The 10835-nt window shown below is 43.7% G+C and overlaps 1 protein-coding gene across 4 annotated transcripts in view; it reads right to left on the reverse strand.

Annotated features, from left to right (window-relative positions):
* Positions 1-975: 975 nt before the first annotated feature.
* Positions 976-10835, reverse strand: part of ppp3ccb (protein phosphatase 3, catalytic subunit, gamma isozyme, b) — a 22580-nt gene continuing 12720 nt past the window's right edge. The window contains exons 8-14 of one of the 4 annotated variants that reach the window (XM_069167138.1): positions 10423-10517; positions 10094-10219; positions 9821-9898; positions 7550-7622; positions 5892-5989; positions 4799-4825; positions 976-3246 (exon numbers count right to left, since the gene is read on the reverse strand). In XM_069167138.1, coding sequence (XP_069023239.1) covers positions 3062-3246; positions 4799-4825; positions 5892-5989; positions 7550-7622; positions 9821-9898; positions 10094-10219; positions 10423-10517 — 682 coding nt within the window. In that variant the 3' untranslated portion in view covers positions 976-3061. Of the gene's footprint in view, positions 3247-4798; positions 4826-5891; positions 5990-7549; positions 7635-9820; positions 9899-10093; positions 10220-10422; positions 10518-10835 lie in introns of all 4 variants that reach the window. The other 3 variants (XM_069167129.1, XM_069167120.1, XM_069167146.1) reach the window with 3 other exon arrangements.

Consider the following 10835-nt stretch of genomic DNA (forward strand, 5'->3'; position numbering starts at 1 on the left):
CAGACATGAAACCAAACAACTGCAAAAACACAAAACAACCGTAAAGATCTTCTTTACTCTCTTTTGTTGTCATTTTTACTCCCAGTCTCCAAATTTTTTTATTTTTTTCTTAAGTCAATCATGATATCGTTACCTTGTTTATTAATTTTTTTCCAGTGTTTTACCGCCACCCGTTTCTTTTCTCCATCTCCATGGCTACATCTCCATCCTCCTCCATCTCTTTCCGTTTGTCTGCCTCTTATCGACTTCTCTCCATCGTTGCCTTCATCCGTTTCATTCTTTCTCGTCTCTCTCCTGCTGTATCCTGACGCAGCTTCTCCTTTTCTACCCCTTTATAGCTCCATCTCATCTTTATCCTCTTCGTTATCTCTCTTTGAATCTCATTATTCTTCAGTCGTCTTTGACCGAAACAAACACATTTTTCAAAACGGCTTTCAGTTTCCCTTCCCTCTGAAATCTGATATAACCTCGAGATCAAACTCGTCTGATAAGAGATATTAGGATATCGATTGAGCGACAGACTGCCCAACTCTCAGCCAATCAGAGAGCTTGATTTCTTAGGTTTTTATTTATTTTTTTTTTTTTCCTGAAGAGCTCTGCAGAAGAAACTCTTCAGATGTCGAAAGAAGACGTGGAACTCTCGGCTCACCGCGAGTCGCTCCGGCTCGTCTCGTCGCCTCCGTGCCGGTTGTTTTCCGCTCGCTTTGCGTTCGAACGCCCTCGCAAGCTCCACATTTCTTTTTAATCATCGTTGACCTTTTCTGCGTGGAGACGCGGAGCTACTTCATCCCGAGTGAGCCGCAGGTAATAATGCGGAGGGCTCCGTTGCTAGGAGACGCCGCGGGCCTCCGCATTGAAAAGCGACGTTTCAATGCCGCTCGCACAAAAGCGGCGGCTCCCACGCCGGCCTCTGATTGGCAGCCGCTCGGCGTCCTTGAAAAGCAGCAGCATTCAAACAGACACACAAGGCAGCCGATCTTTTCTGTTTTTTATTTGAATGGAGTGAAACATCTACATAAATGAGAGGCCTCGCAATACATGAACTCCACAAAAGTTGTATTTCTTTTTTTTTTTTTTTTTTTTTTTCAAATTCAGCTGTAAAGAAAAAAAAAAAAGGTTTCGATTTTTTTCTCTTTTAAACCTTCTCTGTACATTCTGAGATATGTTCTGAGAAATGAGGCCCAAGCGCACTCCACCCGCCCCCCCACCGAAATAAATCAACAGACCAGCAAATCAAACCCACCCAGGTCCTCATCACACCTGAAACACACCCGAAACACACCTGCTCTCCCGCCACACATATTTTTTATATATATTTAAAGGATTATTCCACTTTATTTTAACTTTGGTTTCAGTTCCGTTGGTTTTTAATCAGCGACGCTAATAAGACGTCGACTGCCGGTTCCCAACGTGCAGGTCGAGGCCCCCCGCGAGAGGTCGTGTGATCATTTTAATGCGGTCGCTGATTTTACCCGTGAAATAATTAAAGCTGAAACGAGCTCCTACTTTTTCTCCGGCAGCTTCAAACTGTCGCAGCCTCGTCCTCTAACTTTTAAAGTGAATTTTCCTTCTTAAGCTTTCAATCAACTACTATGTAAATATAATTTATTTGATAAATTTACCAGCGATTTTTAAAAAAATTTTATTTGAACATTTAATTTAGGATTTTCTTCAGATATTTTTCAGGCATATTTTTGGACACTTCATTTACACGTTTTAATATCTTTTGCTGCTCATCTTATTTTCAGGTTGGAGCTGCAGGGTTGTAATAAACATTTATTTGACAAAAAAAAAAAAACGGCGCATCTGAACTAATTCACCACTTCTAATTACTAACAAATATTAAGATTTATTAAACTAATATTATGACTTTCTCTGAATAGTATTATATTTATTAAATATATTCGGGGGAAGAGACTCACACTTTGCGACACGCCGGCCGTCGAGAATCTTTAACTGAAACTCTGCGAACAAAAACCCGCCGCCGTCGCGTGACCGTCGGGGTGCAGATGTTTGTCGGTTTGTTTCCAGTCTCGACTCGCCGTTTTTGCCCTATTGAACCGATAAAGAAAACAATTTGGTGAGAAGAAGATTCATAATAAAATCTTGATTTAAAAGCGCCACTTAATGGGACTTTTCAGGAGCTTTCAACCACCGAGTTGCTGAACGTAGAGAGAAAAAGAAAACACGCAAGTGGACCTTGAGTTATGTTTTTTTTTTTTTTTTTTTTTTTTCATTTTTAAATGATAACTATAATAATGTTCCGCGTCAAAGATTTGAAGCTGAATAAAGCAGAATAACCCTTTAATGTTCCTGTCTCTGCAGCCCCACCGCCCCACCCACCACCCCCAACCCAGATACTTAAGCCTAAAGTCTATGTGTTGTAAAAAAACGGGAAAAAAAAAAAACCAAAAACCAAAATAAACATCACATTGAAAAGAGGGAACAATTAAAATATACATATATAATATAAATGTCAATACTCGCTCCGCGGAGCTCACTCACACTATCGTTGGCATAAGAAAGGATGGATGTCTTGATTTCTCTGTGTGTGTGTGTGTGTGTGTGTGTGTGTGTGTGTGTGTGTGTGTGTGTGTGTGTGTGTGTGTGTGTGTGTGTGTGTGTGTATGCGTGTGTTGGGGCATGTGTGTGCGAGTGTGCGTGTGTGTGTGTGTGGGCACGAACACAGCGTTTGAATGAGCGTCACTTCCTCCCGCGACCAAAACAACAAGAAAAAAACAAAAAACAAACAAACAAAAAAGAAATAACGCTGACACAACGGTGTGGTCTCGAGTACCGGCAGCCTCCTCTCTTGGGAAAAAAAAAAACAAACAAAAAAACAAACGAAAAAAAACAAAAAAACCCGACTTGACTCGACTCGTCGGCCGAGTCAGAGTCGCGGGTCGCGTGAGATTTTCTCCCGTTCAGTCTGAAACTATGATATTTAATAGATGATAAAATAAATTAAGCGCGGTGAGAGTCGCTCGGACTGAACTGCCTCGACCTCCTGCTCTTAAAAGGAGGACTAAGGGGGGAGGGAGAGGGAAGGGAGCGGGGTTGTCTAGGCCTGAGCGTTGGTGCCGTTCTTGTCGGGCGGTCCGGTGCTGGCTGGCAGGTTGTTGAGGGAGGGGGCGGCCTCCTGCTGCTTGCTGTCGCGGCGGGGGGGCATCCTCTCGTTGATGCGGTCCAGACCTCGCGCCTCCTCGAAGCTCTGGATCTTGTGCTGCGGGTTGAAGCCTTGAATGGCTGCGGGAGGGGCGTAGGGGGAGGGGGGGGGGGAGACAGATTGTTACAGAGCAGAAGAAAAAACAACAACAACAACAACAACAAAAAAAGATCACCCGAGAGAACACCTGAAACACCTGAGAGACCTGAAACACCCGAGACCTGAAACACCTGAGAGACCTGAAACACCCGAGAGAGCTGAAACACCTGAAACATCGGAAACACCTGAGACCTGAAACACCCGAGAGAGCTGAAACACCTGAAACATCTGAAACACCTGAGACCTGAAACACCTGAGAGACCTGAAACACCCGAGAGAGCTGAAACACCTGAAACATCTGAAACACCTGAGACCCGAAACACCTGAGAGACCTGAAACACCTGAGAGAGCTGAAACACCTGAGAGACCTGAAACACCCGAGAGAGCTGAAACACCTGAAACATCTGAAACACCTGAGAGACCTGAAACACCTGAGAGACCTGAAACACCTGAGAGACCTGAAACACCCGAGAGAGCTGAAACACCTGAAACATCTGAAACACCTGAGAGACCTGAAACACCTGAGAGACCTGAAACACCTGAGAGAGCTGAAACACCTGAAACATCTGAAACACCTGAAACATCTGAAACATCTGAAACACCTGAGAGACCTGACAGATACAGTTCTATGAACAGGTGCTTCTCGACGGGACTTTGATCTACAGGATCAGGCGGTTTTGATATTTCCTGCTCTGCTCTGGTTCCTAATCCAGAAATAATCACCGTCACAACAAACCGTGTCTATTTTACACCGGACTTAAAGAACTGCTCCTGAACCTTAAACTCCTGTCTGATCTTATTTCTGATGTATTCCTTAAAGTTTAAGGCACAAACATTTAAAAAAAAAAAAAAAAAAAGTAAAGTTCTGATCCCGTTAAAGACAGAAATCAGCAGGAGGAGAACTTGGGAGAGAAAACTTACTTGCAAACAGGACAAGGACGGCATGAAGACAAGGAAACAGACTTTCATTAAAGGGGCATTTCACTGTTATCACTGTCAAACATTTTTTTTTTTTTTTTAAATATTACAAACATAAAAAGCGATGCAGACAGACGGGCAGCGGTACTCTGTGCAGCTCTTAACCGCTCTGCTGGACTTTACCATGTCCGAGAGTTTTTAACCGACAGGAAGCAGAATTCTAAACATTAATTTTTTTTTTTTTTTTTTTTTTCAAAATAAAAGACCAAAACAAATGTTTAATGCACATCTTTAGCCGACTGTGCTGCACTGAAGACGAACCGACCGTAACTGTTGCACCCCAGACTAGAAATACAAAACATAACATGGGAATGATGGAAATATTGATATGAAAAAAATATAAAAAATAATAATTATTCAGACTCTGGAGGACCTGAAACTGTCCTTTAACCATCACGGCCTCAGTTTCAACGTGCACAGAGAAGCTTCCAGACACACACACACACACGCGCACGCACACGCATACTCACACACAGAGACAGACAGACAGACAGACAGACAGACAGACAGACAGACAGACAGACAGACGGAGATGAGATAGGAACGGTTGCGTACCTCGTGCCTCTTCTGCCTCTACGGTGGCTGTGTAAGCGTGAGTAGAAGTGCCATGCCCAAAACCAATGGAGAGAGAGTGGGAACGTTATATATCAACGCATTCAGTCAGTCACGTTATCTCTGCAATCAGTCAGTCCTGTTAACATGAAGGCAATCATCATACAACACCCCCCCCCCCTACCCCGCCCTCCCACATACATTCCCCTCCCACCCTCCACCCTGACATCAGAGTCCGAGGTCACAGCTATAATCGTCATCGGGAATAACGAGGGGCCGTCGAGAGCAACTCAAAACAGGAGCGGCGACGGGAACTCCCGCAAGAACTCTGGGAGGATTTTTTTGTTTTTGTTTTTTTTGTCGTTGCAGGAACTCTCACAAAAATTCCGGTAAAAACAACCGCAGGAATTCCCGCAAAAATTCCCGCAAGGACTCGTTTGAAATCTCTGCAGGAACTCCCACGTGAACTCCTGCAGGAACTCCTGAAAGAAGTCTGGTAGGAATTCCTGCGAGTACTCCAAGAGGAACTCCCGCAGGAACTGCCACAAAGGCTCCCGCAGGAAGTGTAGCATAAAGACTGGAAGCAGAAAAATATACACCAACCAACGGTTTTAAAACGCCCGCTTATTAACGACCCGACCCGGTTTTACTCAAACACGCTTGTAAACCTGGAAGGACTTTGTTCGCAGGAAAATAGCTCGCGGCACAAATTTACAAAAAAAAAAAAAAAAAAAAAAAAATCCAGATGTGTTTATTAGGAGATTGGAAATTATTGCAAAACTCGCTTTCCGATTCGGTTTTCCGTTTCGGAATTTACCGTAGCGCCATAAATAAAAATGCGTTCCGTTGCGAGTCTTTCCTCCAACTTCCAACAAAAAAAAAACCCAAAAAACAATAAGAATCTGTCCCGTAAACGGCGGACATAAAAGCTGTTGCGACAGCGTCGGTGAGGTCTGGAGAAAGTATTTCAGCACGTACGGTAAGATCCCGGGAACGGGTCCAGATTTGAGTGGAACGGTTAGTGTGTGTGTGTGTGTTGTTTTTTCCCCCGTTTTTTTTAGCTGGACTCTGGTGGGTTGGGATTTTACACACTCACCGCTTTGCAGAGTTCGCCGACCTCCGGACAAAACTCCCACGGGCAGCGTCCCGGTCGGGGTCAGACCCTTCAGCTGCAGCACGCTCTCGTTCTCCTCTCTGTCAACACACACACACACACACACACACACACACACACACACACACACACACACACACACACACACACACACACCCGAACCAATCAGAGGGATTTAAAAAAAAAAAAAAAAAAAAAAAAAAAAAAGTTTGGAAATTCACCAGATGGAACAAATAACACTTTTCCTGAAGAATCCAACAAAAAGAAATATTTAATAAAAGATGGAGCCCTGCCACTTTTATACAAACACAACGGAGATGTGTGAATTATACCCGCATCACTGTCTTCTGAACTCTCACACTCGGGAGGGGATGGAGTGGTGGTGGGGGGGGGGGGTCATATTTCCCCTCTTTTGTTTTGTTGTTGTTTGTTTTACATTTGGATTCTCGTTTGTAATCGTTCTCTGAGTTTGATCTTTTTTCTATTCCAAGTACCAATATTGAAGGTGGAGAGAAATTTCGTTTTCCGTTTGCTTTAATTATATTTTGTTGAATTGTCTATGAATATATCTATACAGCTGTAAAAATTGAAGAAAAAAGAAAGAAGAAAAAAACGGTTGGAAATTTTTTTTTTGAATTTGACTGTATAAGTTGCAGGAAAAAGAAAAGAAAAAAAAGAACATGTTTATGTATGTAAAAAAAACAACAACACCGTTTTCTCTCGGTTTTTAGCCGTCAGTCCGGATTCAAATTAAAAGAGAGCTTTTCGAAAAAGACCTCGAGACAGTTTCAAACCTAAAAATGTTGTCTCGGCGTGGGACCTGTGCTGCGTTTAATCGTTTCCTAGAACTAAATCTGCAGGAAGAAGAAGAAACGACGAAAAGAAAACGCCGCTTCCCTTGTGGTGATGTAATAAGCAGGTGTACTCCGGTTACAGGTGTTGACGCCCCCAACAACGGAGGACAAAAGAAAAAAAAAAAAACACTGCTGGTGTTCCTTAAAAAAAAATTTTAAAAAAGAAGCAGCGTCACGGTTGGAGAACTTTTTTTTTTTTTTTTTTTTTTTAAATCTCTTAAAAAAAACATTTCTGATGTTTGACTGAAGCCGATTCTGAAAACGCGCGCGTGTCGTCAGGCTGATAATTAGATCCTGAACGCACGTCTGTGTTTTTTGTTTCATCTTTCATCCTGGATGTGCGCTGCTGCTGCTTCCCCCCGTTTCAGGCTAGGATCGCCCTTCAAAATAAAAGCTATAAAGGTAAAAGAAGCGACGCGTTTGTGAAGGTGTAAATGACTGCGGATTAACGTGATGCTTTTCTGGGCCTTAAAAGTAACTCAAAGACGGTTTTGTGAAAGGGAACATTCAGCATTTTGGGACAAATTCTTCTGACACACTTCCACACGATTAAAAGGAGGACATGTAAATCAAGACAAAAAAAAAAAAAAAAAAGTCATTAGCCTTAAACCAAAGTGGAGCAAAGGCTGGAAAAAAAAAGAAGGATGGAAGCGTCTGAAACACGCCGATAACCTCGTTTATTCGACGCGTGTTTTAGTACGATTATGAATCGTTCCGCAAACCTGAAGGAACCAAACGGTTTAAAACCAGAGCGTCGGGAGACATAAAAAAAAAAAGAAAACCCACCTGAGCACGGAGAAGACGCGCGCCATCTTTCCAATGGCTCGGATCTTATTCCGGATCACCTCCTTTCTGACAGCTGGAGTTCCACCTCAGGAGCAAAAACAAAAAGACGGGAAGTGAAGAACAGCTGTTCGGTTCATCGACGTCAGCGGAGGCTCTCGCTCCGTTTCACACATCTGAAGTTACAAAACAAATAACCTCTGGATGCCATTTAGCTACGCGTGCATTACAAATGAGCACGTCTGGTACATTTCATCCTAATTTCCACGTATAAATGGGACATTGGAGCTCAGGAAATGATCAACTTTTGCAAACAAATTCATGTTTTGTGTGTAAAAATGTCTTCACTGTGGGACACGAATCAATAATGTGCACAAATGAGTAACAAGCAGACAAATAGAAAGAGAAATTGTGGATCTAAATTAATAAATCTGCACAAACAAATGGAGTAAAACATCAATAAATGCCAACATGTCAGTGATTTGTGCCTAAGAATGAAATTATAAAAAAAAATTAACAGGACAGATGTGATTAATTTGTGTTTTAGTAATTTGGGACACAAATGCAATTTCCGACTCTAATCTGGAAATATAATTTTAAACTTCATTTTTGAGAGCAAAAATTGTTTTTTTTATTTTTGTCCTAATGTGGCCCCGATACGTTATAGCGGTCTTTTACGCCCAGTGTGATGTCATCAGGTGGGAGGAGCCAAGGTCGACCTCCAGAAACAAAAACTTAAACAAAACAACCTCGTCTGATATCGTCTGTCAAAACACAAAGAGACGGCGGTCGCACCGAGAGGACAGCCGGGGGTCGTCTTGTCCTGTAGCTTAGCTTTGCCGTCGCCACGGTTACAGTACCTGCCCTCCTCTTGGCCAATATCACAAACATGTTGTGGCAGTCTTTGACGCGCTTTCAAAACGGACGTTAAAAAGGTCCGTCGGCGCACGAGTGCAGATTATTGTCCGAATTAAATCCGCTAGCTCGGCAGAATCACGAGCTGGACGGCTCAAAACAAATCAGTTGTGTGTTTGAGTCTCCGATCTGAGAGCTTCAGAGGTGTTTTCACCCGACTGCCTCCGAATCATTGAACCGATCATCTGCTTCAATTTAACGACCAGAACGAACAGCGGGTGAGAAGGCGTTTTCGTGAGGCTGTTACTAACACACACACACACACACACACACAGTGTTGAACACCCACTGCAGGTCACCATGGCAACACGTCATTCTTCGTTTGTGGTTTTTCCTTTTTTTTTCTTTCTTTGACTGAGTGTTGGAGGTATTTGGACGAACATCTGTCCAGAAACACATCTTTCTGGGACGTGTGATGGAGACTACAGCGAGCGGCTGGTTTATTCAGAATAAAACGACATAACTGAGACACAGGTTTAACTTTTAAAAGTGTAGTCTTCACTTCTTAAAGTCAAAGATTATGCCAACATGATGTGTTTAAAACATTTTTTTTTTGTATTATTGAAAGGACATAATGCGTGTCGATCTGTGTTTGACAGCAAGTGTGTGTGTGTGTGGGGGGGGGTGTCTATCTGTTTGACAGCAGCCAGGGGGCGTGTCTATCTGTGTTTGACTGACAGTTGTTTTGGGGGTGTGTCTGTGTTTGACTGACAGCAGCTAGAAGGGCGTTTCTATCCATGTCTGACAGCGAGTGGGCAGGGTAGGAGGGCAGGGGAGGGAGGGGGTGCCTACCTGTGTTTGATCGACAGTAGTTTGGGGGCGTGTCTACCTGTGTTTGACTGATCGTAGTTTGGGGGCGTGTCTATGTGTTTGACTGATAGTAGTTTGGGGGCGTGTCTATCTGTGTTTGACTGATAGTAGTTTGGGGGCGTGTCTATCTGTGTTTAACTGATAGTAGTTTGGGGGCGTGTCTATCTGTTTGACTGATAGTAGTTTGGGGGCGTGTCTATCTGTGTTTGACTGATATTAGTTTGGGGGCGTGTCTATGTGTTTGACTGATATTAGTTTGGGGGCGTGTCTATCTGTGTTTGACTGATAGTAGTTTGGGGGCGTGTCTACCTGTTTGACAGGAGTTTGGGGTGTGCGCGTCTGTGTTTGACTGACAGTAGTTAGGGGGCGTGTCTATCCGGAGGATTGATTTCCATTCATTTCATTACAGAAGGATTATCACTATCAGCAGGGGGGGGGGGCGGTCTCTGAAACTCTCAGCGATGTGTTCAGGAACAGTCTGACATTTAGAGTGAGAGTTGCAAACACACCCGCGAAAGAAAATGAGGTAGTAATGAGAGACCCTCCTACCCTCACACGTGTCGTCCCCTTCGGACATCAGCTCGTCGTCGGAGCAGATGTTCAACACGTTCACCAGCATCTCCGTCACTATGGAAACACGTGTGCAGAGCAGCGGGTATCGGGTCATGTGACACAAACTCAAGACACGCGACTTTAGCAGTAAACTCGGATCCGGCGGCTCTGGTCGTGCAGCAGTTACATTATTTTGACAGTTACATGCTGTAAGCTCCAGTAGAGGCGTGTTTGTACGCGCACACACACACACACACACACACGTCTGACCTTTCTCTCCAACGAAGGGCAGCGACCAGGTGAAGACGTCCATGAAGTTGGGCAGCCAGTAGGGGTGAGGGGAGCAGTTAAACTGCCGGATGTTCATCACGTTATTCTCATATTTCAGCACCGCGGCTGAGGACGAGAGAGAGAGAGAGAGAGAGAGAGAGAGAGAGAGACGGACACACACACACACACACACACACACACACACACACACACATACATCAACATCTGTACTTCGTGAAGAGCTTCTTTTTTTTTTGTCTCCTGTTGCCAAGGACTCAAGGCTTCCAACCTGTTGCCATGGTTTCCACCCTTGCCTTCCCTTCTCTTACCTTTGTTATTGTACACGTCCAGGTAGTTGGGAGCAGAGAAGATGGTGATTAAAGAAGGGAAGCCCGTCGTCTGACTTTTCCTGTACATTCGATACCTGACGGGCAGAAAGGAGGGAAGAGTCGGACACGTATCTCTCCCGTACGGGAACGCGGTCGAAACGTCGGCCGTTTAAAACGAACGAGCAACGTTTCCTTTAACTGGCAGCGTTCGAACGCAGCGTGAAAGTTTTGCGAATCCTTGAGAAGTTTCCGATATTTCTGCGTGAAATACGACCAAAAAAAAACATCATCAGAAGTCCTAAAAAGTAGATAAAGAGAAACTTAATTACAGAAATTAGACGATAATATTCCACTTGGCTGTTAATTTATCGATGAAGCGGTAAAATATAACATAATACAATATCATATTTTCA

Source organism: Embiotoca jacksoni, unplaced genomic scaffold (assembly GCF_022577435.1).
Source record: "Embiotoca jacksoni isolate LCO1_2020_lvr unplaced genomic scaffold, fEmbJac1.0.p SCAF_10, whole genome shotgun sequence".
Taxonomy (NCBI): domain Eukaryota; kingdom Metazoa; phylum Chordata; class Actinopteri; family Embiotocidae; genus Embiotoca; species Embiotoca jacksoni.